Raw genomic sequence first — 16153 nt, forward strand, 5'->3', positions numbered from 1 at the left:
TTTGTTGGGCCTCTTTCTATACAAAGGGCTGCTAACACATGTTGACAGGCTGTTTGATTTAATCGAAAAGCTGGATCAGACCCCTTTTTTAGAAGGATGCTGCGGCTGCCGTTAGCTGGGGTGTCATTGAGGGGGACAGACAGACATTGGCAACAAAAAAACATTGGTCACCTGACCTTAGTTGTATGTGGATAATTTCTACACGGTGGGTTGATTTTATACTCTCTTAGCTGCATGCTGCAAGCAAGCAAAAGGCCTACAGAAATACACATTAATGTAGGCAGTGGGTTAACTGCCTTGTTCAGGGGCAGAATGACAGATTTTTACATTTTTACATTATAAGCTCGGGGATTCGATCTAGCAACCTTTCGGTTACTGGCCCAACGCTCTAACCACTAGGCTACCTACACACTAAAAACCCAAGATATCTATGATGCAGTGCAACATAAACGTAAACAAAAGGTTTCAATAGAAGCTCTTCATATTGACAGAGAGAGATGGATAGACAGAGAGCCTGCTTTTTACAGGACTCAAAGTGAGAAGAACATTAAAGACATACACGTTTGAGAAAAATGGGGTTGGGATGGTAGCTCAGAGCCTTAGTGGTGACACTTTTGATCAAATGTCCCTCCCTTGTCCCCCCCCCCCCCCTCCCCACAAATGGGTCAGCCAGGACTCTGGGAAGGCAGAGGCCTAACAGCCGACGACACGCAATGCATGATAAAAACACAGACAGCAATATGTCAAATCAAATCAAAGTTTATTGGTCGCATACGCAGATGTTATATACAATAGCTCCAACAGTGCAGTAATACCTAGCAAAAAAACAACACATACATAATTCAGAAAAATAAATGAGTTATATATGATGAGCCATGAATCGAATACAGTATATACACTGAACAAAAATATAAATGCAACAATTTCAAAAAACGTACGAAGTTACAGTTAACAAGGAAATGAGTCAATTTAAAGAAATAAATTAGGCCCTAATCTATGGATTTCACATGACTGGGCAGGGGCTTTATTACAGACAGAAATACTCCTCAGCTTGATATGCTACACCTGTCAGGCGGATGGATTAAAGGAGAAATGCTCACGAACAGGGGTGTAAACAAATTTGAGCAATTTTTGCAGGGGGGGAAATAAGCTTTCGGTGTATGTTGGGGATCTGTTTTTTTGGCTCATGAAACATGGGACCAACACTTTATTGGTTGCATTTATATTTTTGATCAGTGTACATATAAAGTGGGTGAAATAGTATGTAAACATTATTACTGACCAGTGTTCAATGACTTTGTATACACAGGGCAGTAGTCTATGGTGCAGGGTAGAGAACCGGGTGGTAGCCGGATAGAACAGTGACTAAGGTTCAGGGCAAGGTACTGGGAGGAGGTCGGTTAGCGGTGACTTAACAGTCTGATGGCCTGGAGATAAAATCTGCTTCTCAGTCTCTTGGTCCCAGCTTTGATGCATATTCAATGTAGCGGACGGCAGGTAGCCTAGTGTTTAGAGCATTGGACAAGTAACCGACAGGTTGCAAGATCGAATCCCCGAGCTGACAAGGTAAAAATCTGTCGTTCTGCCCCTGAACAGGGCAGCTAACCCACTGTTCCTAGGACGTCATTGAAAATAAGAATTTAACTGACTTGCCTAGTTAAAACCTGTACTGTCACTGACTTCTAGATGGTCGGGTGGCTGAGGTCCTTGATGGCCTTCCTGTGACACTGGACGCTGTAAATGTCCTGGAGGGCAGAGAGTGGGCTGACTGCACCACCCTCTGGAGAGCCTTGTGGTTGCGGGCAGTGCAGTTGCCGTACCAGGCGGTGATAGACTGACAGGATTCTCTCATAGGTGCATCGGTAGAAGCTTGTGAGGGTCTTGGGGGCCAAACCAATGTTTTTCAGACTGAGGTTGAAAAGGCACTGTTCTACGCTGTCTGTGTGAAAGGACCATTTCAGGAAGTCAGTGATGTGCACGCTGAGGAACTGAAGCTTTTGACCCTCTCCACTGCGGCCCCGTCGATGTGGATGGGGGCGTGTTCTCTCTGCTGTGTCCTGTAGTCCACAATCAGCTCTTTTGTTTTGTTGACGTTGAGATTATTTTCCTGGCTCCACCCCACCAGGGCTCTCACCTCCTCCCTGTAGGCTGTCCCATTGTTGTTGATAATCAGGCCTACCACTGTTGTGTCGTCAGCAAACTTGATGATTGAGTTGAAGACGTACGTGGCCACACAGTCATGGGAGAACAGGGAGTACAGGAAGGGGCTGAGTACGCACCCCTATGGGGCCCGTGTTGAGGATCAGCGTGGCGGAGGTGTTTTTGTTGCTTACTTTCACCACATGGGGGCGGCCCTTCAAGAAGTCCAAGATCCAGTTACACAGGGAGCTTGAGGGCACTATGGTGTTGAAGGCTGAGCTGTAGTCAGAGCATTCTTACATACGTATTTCTCTTCTCCAGATGGAATAGGGTAGTGTGCAGTGCAATGGCGATTGCGTCGTCCGTTGATCTGGGGCAATATATTTATTGTAGTGGGTCAAGGGTGTCGGGTAAGGTGGAGGTGATATTGTCCTTAACTAGCCAAAAAAAAAGCACTTCATGATGACAGAAGTGAGTTCTACAGGGTGATAGTCATTTAGTTCAGTTAGCTTCGGTTTCTTCGGTACAGGAACAATGGTGGTAATCTTGAAGCAATTGGGATACGGAGAGATTGAATATGTCTGTAACCACTCCAGCCAGCTGGTTTGCACATGCTGTCTGAGCCAGCAACCTTGCGAGGGTTAACACGCTTAAATGACTTACTCACTTCAGCCACGAAGCACGAGCGTCCGGGACCCGCATCGGCGGATTAGTGTTTTTTTCTCCCTCGAAGCGGGCGAAGAAGGTGTTTAGTTCGTCCGGAAGCAAGGCTATGGTGACCGCGACATGGCTGTCGTTCCCTTTATAATCTGTAATTGTCTGGAGCCTTTAAAAAAAATAAAGGAGAGCCGCACACACTAGGAGCTCAGATGCAAAAATGCAATGTCCAACATGTCGACAGAAAAGCTGTCTTCATCAGGGTATAATGACAAACACTGCGGGGTGACTCATTTATATAGTGTCAAAAGACACACACAGGTGTCTAATCATGGCCAGGTGTGGCCTGATATCATTAGTTAATTGTCATATGTTAAAATAGCATACAAAAAACATAAATGGATACCATACGATCATAGATACAATTTGGTTACATAAGCCTACAAACATTTACAATAGCAAAATCACAAGAATGGCTTCCGATAAAAGTCTACGTTGAGAGGGTCTGTGAGATTTCAAAACCATAACTAGAGACTGTCAACAAATACAATAAAGATTTGCTGATTGAGTGAGTTCATAAGTTTACTCAGCACTATCAACACTTTTATAAGCCATAAAATACATGTTCTCTCTACTTCCACTTGTGCTTACAACCAGCACTGCAGCTACAATGAATGAGTACGAAAGTGTATTGATAGGCTTACGTTGTTATTATTGGCGGCCTGGGACTTTTGGCATGAGGCAGAAATAATGCCGTCAGCTGGAAGACAATGTCCCCTTGCTGCTAATTGTCAGTGGAGGAAAGGTAGAGTGGAGGGATGCTGAGAAGTGGACCCTCAGTCTGCTGTTCTCGCCTTCCTTTGAGACAGACCATCAGATGCAGACATCAGTCCAGAAAAAAATATATAAATGCTAGTTATTCAAATGTATGATCACTCAGCTGTGCCTCAAGTAATACAACAACTGATCTATTACCGGTGTAACCATATAGCCTACATCACTTTTTGAAATTAACATTTTTAAATAGAGGTCTGAGAAGAACAATGCATTGTAATTCAAGCAAAGCCAATGTGACAATAATGTATTGGGCGTATAGCCTACTGAACAAACCCCATTGCTATAGTAATGTTTTAATTGGTTAATGTTAACTGGTTCCTTGATCTGATCTATAGGCTATGCTTTATGCCTACTTTTTAATTTATTTTATTTTTACATTTATTTAACTTATTAGAATCCCCCCCAAAATGCATTTTGTTTAAAAGTAATAACTAGTGAAGGCTATTGGTAAAAGCAGCTGCGAGATATGCTTTTTCTCCGTGACCAAAACATGACATTGTGCACATTAAACTGGGATAAAGTTGTAGGTTACACTGGCAAGTAAAGAATATTGGCCAGGGTACATTTAATTATAAATCTGATCATTGCACATTGGGGAGATGTGGGAAGCTAAAAGGCTAGCTCTTTTGCTGTTTTTAGCTAGCTAGCAAGCTGCTAGCGGTGTAGCCTAAGGCAAACTGGCAGGCACAAAACGAGGTAATATAAAACAAACATTCATTATGTAACTACACTGAAAAAAAAAAAATTGCGCAACATGCAACAATTTCTAATTTACAGTTCATATATGGAAAAGAGAAAATTGAAATAAATTAATTAGGCCCTAATCTATTGATTTCACATGACTGGGAATACAGATATGCATCTGTTGGTCACAGAGCAGGTAAGGGCGTGGATCAGAAAACCAGTCAGTGCCTGGTGTGACCACCATTTGTCTCATGTAGTGCGACATCTCCTTAGCATTGAGTTGATCTGGCTGTTGATTGTGGCCTGTGGAATGTTGTCCCACTCCTCTTCAAAGGCTGTGCGAAGTTGCTGGTTATTGGCGGAAACTGGAACACGCTGTTGTACACGTCAATCCAGAGTATCCCAAACATGCTCAATGGGTGACATGTCTGGTGAGTATGCAGGCCATTGAAGAACTGGGCCATTTTCTAGAACTGTGTACAGATCCTTGCAACATGAGGCCATGCATTATCATGATTGATGTGCTACATGCATCAGGTGGGTGGATTATCTTGGCAAAGGAAAAATGTTCACTAACAGGGATGTAAACAAATTTGTGCACAAAATCATATGGGAAATTTCAGGGAACGTTTATTTCAGTTTATGAAACATGGGACCAACACTTTACATGTGTATATATCGTTGTTCAGTATATTATTAAAATATGCAGCTGGTTTTCATTGAAATTAGCTAACAATGGCACTGTTTTAAATGGGATTCTTCTTTGCTTTTACCACAAACATTAAGAAAACAACAAGAACATCTCTGCTAGCAGATACCCATAGACTGTTCATCTGACTCTGGGGGAAGTAGATAAAGGGCCTCATTTCAAAAATCCTGATGCATCCCTTTAATGGGCAGGCTAATTCTGTGGTAAATGAACACTGATCCACAAGGGGTGCTCAGAGCAACGGGGTTAATAACCCAGCCAGACGCAATCAAACGCTGCTTTAGGCCCAAACTAATCCTTGTCTCTGACTCTGTTTGGGCTCTTGTCAGTGTTGCCATGTTTTGCAGCACGGAGCAGGCAGGCACTCCAGGAGGCTAGCTGTCTGAGACTTACTGGGCAGCGCTGTTAAATCTCAGCTTAATATCAGGGATCCTAACAACAATAACAGTAGTTGCATCTCAAATGGCACCTTACTTCCTATATAGTGCACTACTTTCGACCAGGGCCCATAGGGCTCTGGTCAAAAGTAGTGCACTATGTAGGGAATAGGGTGCCATTTGGGACACATCCAGTGCCATCTGAAGTCTGGACTGTCTATAGAACAGGGATGTGACATTTGAAATAAGTCGCTACAAGCAGAGCCGCCTAAATGCGTCATAAACAGAGGAAATGCTTAAAGATCCATTTGCGATTATCCACCAAGCATCTTCTGCATGCATGCATGACTGAGTTTGTGTGAGAGAGACAAGAACACAGTTACTCAGGAGCTTTCTGACACTGCCTACTCCCCTTACACTCAACCCTTAGCTGCCAGGGACCACAGCCAGGGAAGGGACCACAGCCAGGGATTAGTGTGCAATACGATAGGCCTTCGCATGTGACAGGGTCAGGAAGGCCACAGGCCTCCACGGTGCACCAACCCAATGATGACAAATAGGAGGCCTTTCCACACATCATATCTGTCCATTTAACCTGTTATTAAAGTCACTCACAATGTCTGATTGTTCAGAAATAGTATGCTTGTACAGTGGGCCTGGGAAAGAAGCCAAATAGGAGCGATAGAATTTGACTTGGGAATTGGCACTGAGTGAAGTTCGGACTCCTTCTATAAACCAAATCATGTTGTAGGCAGGGTTGATGGGCAGAAATGGCTTAGCTTGAATTCTCTGAGTTATCTTAGGCCTAAGTCCATCTCATAAGCAATGTGTCAGAAACAAAAGTCCTGTATGCACACTGGCAGCTTGATTGCCAACTACTAGGCCGTTCTCTGCGGCCGAGCAGGTCCAGGCATGGACCAGTAACACATTTACATAGGGCCTAGGCCCTACGGGCCTCTCTTCCATTTGGGAAGTGAACAGAGCTGCAGGTCAATTCCAATTGATCAGACAACTTCTCATGAAAATGTTCTCTTAAAATCAGCACTTGATCACCAACTCCTGCTTTCTGTAACAATCCCTTCTATGGTTGTGAAAACAAGCCCTAAGTAGCACATCAAGGAAATTGCTTTTATAAAATGCAGGCTTGTTTTGAAAAAGGACCTCAACTGGAGAGGGTCATTCGATGTAGGCCAGGCTGTGGAGGGCTCCATCTAGGCCAGGGATGGGCAACTTTGATGGGGGTGGGGGGGTAAAAAAAAAACTGAACTCTTCATGAGGGGCTGCAGTGGGGTGGGTCTGCGTACCCACATCCCCACCTGCGAGCAAAAATGTTTGGGTGGCCCCCCTCGTGACAGCGAAGAGGAACATTATAAGTTTAAAGTAAATTTCATGCAATTCTACACATTTTTCCATGTGGCGGAGAGAAAAATGTGCCGTTCTTAATATAGTAACCAATGATCAGTGGGCCCCACCCCGGTTGATAACTCAACCATGCTACTAGTTTAGATAGTTGGCCCCTAGACTAACTTACCAATCAAAAAAATAATAATGCTGATTGAGTGACTGCTGATGCACAACCAAATGTCAAAATAGCACCTTGTGTATTCTAACTCTCAACAGTAAGTTGAGACCCCGACTGAGTTCCACGCAAAAAATATATATACATTTTGTTTATTTGTTTGGTGAAATTGGTCTGTGGCCTACAAAAGGGCCCATGAGCCACCAATTGCCCATCCCTGATCTAGGCTACTGTATATCTGCAGCAGGCTGCTTTTGTGACTACTGGCTAGTCTACCTCTTCACATTTGCAGTTCAGCAACAATGGCCACAGTATTTGAAGACAATGGTGATGAACTGGATTGTGAAAATATGATTGATAAGTAGGTCATGTCTTGTTATCACCATGTGAGGCATAAATTCATATAGTTCTACAAAATGATATCATTATGACTAAGTCTGTGTTGAAAAGCTAAGTGGAAGGGCCTACAAACAGCAGCAAACTAGAAATATTGTGTGTCAACTTGACTAATAATGTGACTGTGTCAATTAACCTGAGTAAAAATTTGCCTGCCCTTTTTCCATGATTGCTTTTTGATTTGATTTATTAAGTTCCCTATTAGCAGACGCCAATGGCGACAGCTAGTCTTACTGGGTTCCGATACATAACAAAAAATACATCACAGACAAAAAAACGTTACAATTTCCATACATGTAAAAACATCAACATGTAGTGTCTGTGCACCAGTTACACATACGTCAGTACATACTACATACACACAAGTTGATCTTCATCAAATAAAGAATTTCAGAGACGAAGTTGGACTACTGCATTACGAAATACAATGCATAGCTTTTTCCTCTTGCTCTACACAACCTCTAAGGAATTGAGACAGAAGTGGCAGCAGTAATCTGGTCCCACTGGGACATGGCTGTGAGATCTGAAAGAGACAAAGATGTCTGGCACCTATTAAACAATGATATAGATAAATAATAAAATAATTTCTGCAAATCAGTGCCAGCTCTACAAAAGGAATGGCATAGGCTATTACTGCCAAGGTAAGATCTGGGCTGATACTACCAGTATTTGAGAAGACATTTTAGGGGGAAATGACAGCAACAGGACAATTTGAACCAACTACCCAGTTACACTGAAAAGGCATCTGCTGCATACAATCTACTAGGACGAAGCATCATCCTCCTAGTTCAGTACTTTCAGCAAGTCCAACACCTTATGGTGGTGGACTGAGTCCACTGTCCATTTTACACTAGGTTTGGTGTTGTATGTACGAGTACCCTACTTGTACTTGATAACAGCACCTCCCTGGCATAATGAGAGGGGGGGGGGGGGGGGGTAGGGTTGAGAGGGAGGGTAGGGCAAGGGCCCTAATCTGGTTCCAAACCCCAGACACACAGGGGAATGTGCAGACTAAGAGAGCCATACGGTTCAACCAAGTTCACACATTTCCAGGAGAATCTCAAGCCCCTGTCCGTAGCCTGCCCTAACACCCACTCGTCAATGCTCCACTGCAGGCAATATGCCAGCTTCACAGCTGAATGTGTTGTCAGCCATCTGCCAGTTGGGGAAATAAGACCTTGCAAGGCTGAGCACAATGCTCTCATGGGTGTGGAGAGAGACTAAAATAGCCTACAGAAGTCAATGTGATGAGGTTTTAGAAGTAGAAGAGGTAGCCTAGCTAGGTAGAGCGCTTTATTTTTAAATGCCCCAACAAAACATTATTACTGTTGGCTATTATATTATTGAAAATAATGTAGGAAAGTTGAAAAAGGACAATTTCATTTATAACAATAGGGTTGACTATATATATACAAATAGGTTGAGCATTAAAGTCAGTAACTTTTATTATTTTAATTATGTGGCAAATATAACACCTCATACCCAACACATCCCTATTTTTTGTTCGATTCAAGACCCCTTGTTTGATATCAGGACGTAAATCACTGATAACGTTACGTCCGGAATGTTGAAACATTCAAACAATAAGCTACAACAGACGAGGCGAAGCAAGAGGGTTTACTCTGCCCAAAATCTGTCTACGAAAAATAGACCACGAAGTGAGTCAACAAAAAATGTAATAGCTAAATTGCTACATGAGGCTTATTTGATAGAATATATCTCCTCAATATAATATCTCATATTTGGCTATAAGAAATATCTAGAGGAAATCACAGAAAACTCCTAAGTTCCATTTTCCTGATAGGGATAACGTAAATGTTTTGTACACATGGTATTGAGTGTAAAACGAACACTACACTGGTTATAGCTAGCTATTAGTTACTTGGTTGTTACTGTTGCAGCATACCAAGTGTAACATTGTAGCTTGTTAGCGAGCTAGCCAGCAATCACTCAACGCCGTTTCCTGTCTCCCAGTATAGCTTGGTCGGTTGCTATTAACTGACGAACTCGTGGATCGTTGCAAATCCCCTCATGCAAACCAGGACTGAAAGCATTGGAAATATATTACGAAACCCACACTACTTACTAACGTGCAAACTTTACATGTGTCTGTAACAACAGAGCTTCCCTTTGCCACCAAATAATGCTAACAGCACTAGGCTCGAGACAAAAGCCTTGTGAATGAAGTTCCTATGCTATGGGGGGTGCAATTCCATCCAGGTACCGCTAGCCGATTGTAAGTATTCAACGGAGTAAATGCGATATTTATAACAATACAGCGTCCCCCAAACTCGGAGGAGAATTACCCGACGTCAGAACATTTTACATTTGAGCTTACCCCTCCTGGTCCAGTTTTCCTTTCTTCTGTGTTTTATTGTAATGGTGTGTTGTTTTACGAAGGCGTCCTGTTCCGGGGTCACATCCCTCCAGTTGGGAATCTGGTGTAACCCTCCAGTTGGAGCTGCGTGGTGGAGCTGGCTCCCGTTGTTGTTTTAGTTCCAGGCGACCACTAGGGGAGCCGTCCGCCCAAAATGTAATTTTGTGACTGACTTTTTTTTATTCATTATTTTGTTATTTACATTTAAGTAATTTATAGACAGGTTAACTGGCGTCACGAAAACTATGCGCAAGCTTCAAAGGGGAAGAAGGCCGTGTGTTGTGATTCTGGATGGCAAGATAGATAGCGACAAGCTGTCATGTAGGGAAGTATAGGTGGCTCATGTCAGCTAGTTGGGGGTTCTCGATTGTAACTCGATTGTATTTATTATTATACTGGTTCCGTCAATTTGGTTAAAACAAATCTAATTCCCGTGAATTTTGCATGATGGTAAAGGACCATGGGCCACACCCTCTCATGCGATGCAAATTGGACACATGCTGGCGCTATAACAAACAATTGAAAATGCAAACTTGGAACGCGAACGCCCCTCATGCTGTGTCCTAGAGACATGAAATTCGGTACATAGGTCCCTCTGCTCACAAGGAACACATTTGCTATAGGACCAATAATGTCTGCCATAAAGGATTTTTCGCCATTTAGAATTGTGTGAAAAACATTCTAAATGCTATTCCTCTAGCACCGAATGACGGATCTGCACAAAACGCGATATATAGTATCTTTAGACCAAGGCCTCGCAACGCAATATTTTCCAGGCTAACATCTCAAACGACATGACTGCTATTGATCAATAAACATTCGCGTGGGCGTGGTCTGAAACATAAATGCATATAAATCAGATATGGATTTTCGTATTTTAACAAAACTTGGTACAAAAGATCCAAACACTGAAGACTCAACATAAGCGGGCACATTCAGATGGACCACATGGTGGCGCTATAACCGGCACATGTTTATATCTCTTGGTCAATTTGACTCAGGATGAACTTTGGCACACATGCTCAGGGATGTGTCTAGCTAACCTGTAAACTATAGTTCAGTTTGGCTGCATGGTGCCGCAGTTGGACAGGAAAAAAACATTTATGAAAGCTCATTGGCTTATAGTGGCCATATTGTTTCAGCTAGTCCTGGAAAATATTGTGTTTTAAGATGTGCATCCATCGATGTGATGCACAAAATGTGACGATCAGTCCAGTGGTTCTGGAGAAGATGTTTAAAGTAGTCAATATCATACAAAATAGTCAGAAATACATCAAAAGCATATTGCATGATCAGTTTGATTTTGAGTTCTGATATTGGCCAAGTGTGGTTAGCAGCACAGAAGTAGCTCATCCTAGGGTGATATCCAATTTGTCCTAATGGTGGCACAGTAGGCCCACAGCTGAATTCCAGAATTTCTGCTTGCAGCTTTATTTTATATCTTGTTCTTGATTAGATACCATGTCTTGTTTTGATGCGTTTTGATCGATGTTACGTCTATGCTAATATGGCTAAAATTCGCAAACTAGGTATCCAACAACGGTAACGATGTATGGGAGAGACAAGTGCAAATGTATTTCTGGTTTCAATAAACCTTGGAGACAAAATATAGTTTTCATGTCAACAATCAAAGCCAACCCTGTCGGTTTTGCCCAATGGTTGTACACGCAACGGTTTTGTTTGTTAAACAACCAACCCGTCTATAGGGATGTAGATATTTTTAAGGACTGCTTATTTCTAAAGAACGAATGAGGATTATTATAGAGGTCAATAGTAGTAATTGGCCTACACAGGGTATAGTGTCCCCTTTTTATTTCACAAACGTGATTCCACACGGTTTAAACAAATTAGCAAATGCCAAATTAAAAACAAAGGCCCTCCCTCCTTCAAGTCTACAGTGTATTTGTGTTGAGTTGAAAGAGCCATAAAGCGCATTAACTTGAATAGGTATAACACAGTATGTTTGAGTCTATCACTTGAACTTCATGATGGTAAAACATTGATTAATAGTATTACTCATTCAGATAATTGATTCAGGTAGTTCAAAAGCAGGGATACATTTCCAGCCAATCCAGTATACTTGCGAGCACAAGGTTCATGGGAAATTAACTATGGTTCTCAAATTCCAATTTTTTTCAGAATAAGTCTATGCACATGTTCAGAGCCCTGGTCATAAATACAAATATATTTGATCATAAAAAGATGCTGCAATGAAAAGCACAGAGGCTGTCCACCATCAATTTATAAAGCTTGAAATGATGATGACAATAATATTGATGATAATGATGGCCGTAATAATAATAAAGACACGGTCATGTATTTCACAGCACATAAAGATTATCAATAGCGAAAACCAAAAAGGCACATATGCCTAACAAAGACATCTTGCTCCACACTGGCCTTTAAAAATATATGGCTATTCTGGAAATATGGGTATTCTGGAACACCCTTAAAGCAGTTCTCTCCAACCCTGTTCCTGGAGAGCGACACTCCTGTAGGTATTCAATCCAACCAAAACTACAAGACGGTAGCTCTCCAGGCACAGGGCTGGAGAGCCCTGACTTAAATGATCACCGTACTCAAAAACTATTGGTAATTTATTCATTATTCCACTGTTAAAGGTCCAATGCAGACATTTTTATCTCAATATCAAATCCTTTCTGGGTAACAATTAAATACCTTACTGTGATTGTTTTCAATTAACGTAGTAAAAAATAAACAAAAATTGCTTCTTAGCAGTGCAATTTCTCAAGCAAGAATTTTGTTAGGACTGTCTGGGAATGGGGCGGTAAAAACAGAAAACTAGATGTTATTGGCAGAGAAATTTGGACTAATTAACCTGGCAGGCCAAAACGCCATCCCACCATAACAGGCTGACATTTCAGGTGGTCTTTTCAAACTAGAAGGGCATTTTCATCATTTTCCCAGTATTATTCCAACCTTAGTGTGAAAATATATTTAAAATCTTGTTTTTTACTCCCCCCCCAAATGGTGCATGTCAGCAGTCAAGTTTTCAAGATAAACCCATAATCACAGTTTTTACTCTGTACTGAAAGTGCTCCATCTTGAAAAGTTGACTGCTGCCATGCAAATACAAGAGATGGGATTGTGGACTAATTAACAAAATACTAAAACATAGTAATTTATTAAAATATCCATTTACCTGGCTATATTAACATTCAGTGCAGATATTACTGAGCAGGTTAAGCAATGGAATGCATATAAAAGCTATTCTTCAATTCATGCTTTTCAGTGTTCCACACAGCAATGCCCTATGTTTTACAATTGACCCTTGTTTGCAATCTGCAACAACAGAAAATAATGGACATACAAGATAAATCAATTAAATAGGCACCAGTGTTCAATAGCAACGCTTCCTCCCCCCACACACACATCCTATGGTTAAAACAATCATTAGTGGATTCTGTCCACAGTATACTCTGATCAGGAGAGAATAGATACAGAATGCATAATTAAACGACAAATGTACATTAATACAGTAATATCATGGTTTGTTTTCACAGAACATCAGTCACTCTACACAGCATTGACACAGCATTTTGAGATGAGAGATAAAGCCCGCTAGGTATGTACAGTATTATTTTCTAGAATAATTTTCTCAAGCATAAAAGTAAAAGGCATAGAGAGGCACATAGGTCAGGACTGCCACTGGGGACAACATACAGTGCATATCTGAAAGCTAAAACATACAGAACTGTCCCTGCATTTTCTTCAAGGTATTGTAGATCAATTCAACTGACCTATCATGAGAATCGACCCTACATCATTTCACAGCATGTAGCAGGTAGCTTATGTATAATGACACCACATAGAGACATTGAAGAGCGACACTTGAGATAAAGAGCTATGGCTTATTACACATTTATTATAGACTCAAACTTGTGTTCTTGGTCTGAAGAACCGCACAAGATCACTTGGTCTGGGGATCACTGTCCAAGTTTTGGGCTTGAGTCCTGGCACCAGTGTATGGGTCTGGGTCTCGTGTAATAGTCTCTGACAAGACCGTATGAATATCAACTCCTGAGTTAAATGGCCAAGTAGCAGTGACTCAAAATCCTGGCTGGCAAAACGTCTTGCTTTACTTATGTGGGAGCAGGGCTGGAATGCAATGTTGTTGAAGGAAATATACTCTTGACTCCATCTCTGTTACAAACAACAGACTGGGGTATCTCATTCCACAAGGTATAAAACATCCCAGATGGCAAAATCTCATACATACACAATAGACAAATAAGACCGTATTCCATGACATTATCATGGCAAAACCTAAAAAGTACCTTTACAAAGAAAGCTTGATTCTTTGTACAAAAACCTTTAACACACTTTCAAGATTTTAAATACAGTGAGCACCGAAAGTATTGGGACAGTGACAAATTGTTTCGTTTTTGTCTCTGTACTCCAGCACTTTGGATTTGAAATTATACAATGACTATACGGTTAAAGTGCAGACTGTCCTCTAGCATTTTAGATGGGAAATTATACAATGACTATGTGGTTAAAGTGCAGACTGTCAGCTTTAATTTGAGGGTATTTTGGGTTAACTGTTTAGAAATTACAGTACTTTCTGTACATAGTCCCCCAATTGTAAGGGACAAAAAGTATTGGGACAAATTCACTTGTGTATTTAAGTAGTAAAAAGTTAGGTATTTGGTCCCATATTCATAGCACACAATGACAACATCAAGCTTGTGACTCTGCACATTTGTTGGAGGCCCTTGCTGTTTGTTTTGGTTGTGTTTCAGATTATTTTGTGCCCAATAGAAATTGATGGTAAATAATGTAGTGAGTAATTTTGGACTCACTTTTATTGTAAATAAGAATAGAATATGTTTCTAAACACTTCTTCTACATTAATGTGGACCATGCTACCATGATTACGGATAATTCTGAATGAATCATGAATAATGATGAGTGAGAAATTTACAGATGCACAAGTATCATCCCCCCAAATACATTATTCCCCATTTATTTCTAATTGGGCCACAAAATATTCTAAAACACAACAAAAACAAACAGCAAATGCATCCAACCAATTTGTAGTCACAGCATGCTACGAATATGGGACCGACTACTTCACTTTTTATTACTTAAATACACATAAGTTAATTTGTCCCAATACTTTTGGGTCCCCTAAAATGGGGGGACTATTTACAAAAGTGCTGTAATTTCTAAATGGTTCACCCGATATGGATGAAGATACCCTCAAATTAAAGCTGACAGTATGTGCTTTAACCTCGTAGTCATTGTGTAATTTCAAATCCAAAGTGCTGAAGTACAGAGCCAAAACAGCAAAACAACGTATCAATACTTTTGGAGCTCACTGTACAACAGAGGATACAGTATATTTCAATGAAAATAATAAAATTCAAAAGTTTAAATTTTTTAAAAAAAATCATAGAATGAATGTAAACCGCATGAAACACTTGAGGTCCTACGTACCTCTCGCTGGCCTGGTCATTTAACTATAATCAATGCGAACAACTTATCAAGTCATTGAATCAATCTCCTATTACAGTATTTCACATATAATTTAACTCCTCTCTCTTACTACTCTCCTGACAAAATGTTCATACATTGTTTCATTAGGCATCATTATTATGTTGTTTGCTCCCAATTTGGTTTGAGACTGTCACTTTCAGGGCGCTATTCATGTGGTGATAGGTCTGGTTGACACGGGGCGTGCCCACGTGCAAATGATTTTCAACCCTGTACTGTCTGTATGATATAGTAACAATGGCAATTACTCCCAATGAAATGTGACTGTCAACAAGTACTTGCAGTTTTGCATCAGTTCATAAACCATAACCATGACTGCCAGTCAGGTGTAAACATCTGTAAAACATTGCCAAATGCTCTTATTTTACGACAAAGACTTCAGTGCATTTTCATTCCTTTTGGCTCCATAAGCTGAAAACCCTGATCAGATCGACAAATCAGGGTATTAAGGTTCAGAACGCTTCTCCGGGCAGTGGCTTTTATTCAAAGTCTGCTATCTTTGGCAAGAGAGTGCATCATCCAGTTCACCTTGGTCTTCCAGCTCTCTCTCAGAGCTTCGTTAAACTTGACTTTGAAATTCTTCAGCGCTTCTTCCTCCGATTTCCCCAAAGCCAATGAGTCCTTAGAAAAGGGTGAGACAAGAACAAAAATATCAGAAGGATGACGGATGTGCCTTTACCATTTAAAACAACTCACATTACTATATTGGTAATCATCATCAATATCATGATCATTAGATTATCATCATCATTGTTAGCAAGGTCCCTGCCACCACCACCATCAACATGATCATAATCACCATCATTGAGGTCCTTGCAACCAACATCATCATCACCATTATCATCAATCACACTAGTCATCAACATCATCACCATCATTACTAGCTGCAGACGTATCCTTGTAACCATCACCAAATCATAACCATATTTTGAAAAGGACAC

General features: G+C 41.0%; 2 protein-coding genes across 5 annotated transcripts in view; both read right to left on the bottom strand.

Annotated features, from left to right (window-relative positions):
- Positions 1 to 10121, bottom strand: part of ctnnbip1 (catenin, beta interacting protein 1) — a 32646-nt gene extending 22525 nt beyond the window's left edge. The window contains exon 1 of the mRNA XM_021616134.3: positions 9657 to 10121. The gene's annotated coding sequence lies outside the window, so the exon portion shown is untranslated. The remainder of the gene's footprint in view (positions 1 to 9656) is intronic.
- A 2703-nt stretch (positions 10122 to 12824) lies between these two features.
- Positions 12825 to 16153, bottom strand: part of pik3cd (phosphatidylinositol-4,5-bisphosphate 3-kinase, catalytic subunit delta) — a 56482-nt gene continuing 53153 nt past the window's right edge. For all 4 annotated transcript variants that reach the window (XM_021616137.3, XM_021616135.3, XM_090184601.1 and 1 more), the window contains exon 23: positions 12825 to 15833. In XM_021616137.3, the coding sequence (XP_021471812.1) occupies positions 15696 to 15833 (138 nt within the window). In that variant the 3' untranslated portion in view covers positions 12825 to 15695. The remainder of the gene's footprint in view (positions 15834 to 16153) is intronic.

The sequence above is a fragment of the Oncorhynchus mykiss genome, chromosome 9 (genome assembly GCF_057628025.1).
Source record: "Oncorhynchus mykiss isolate SJ-2025 chromosome 9, ASM5762802v1, whole genome shotgun sequence".
In the NCBI taxonomy this organism is placed as follows: Eukaryota; Metazoa; Chordata; class Actinopteri; order Salmoniformes; family Salmonidae; genus Oncorhynchus; species Oncorhynchus mykiss.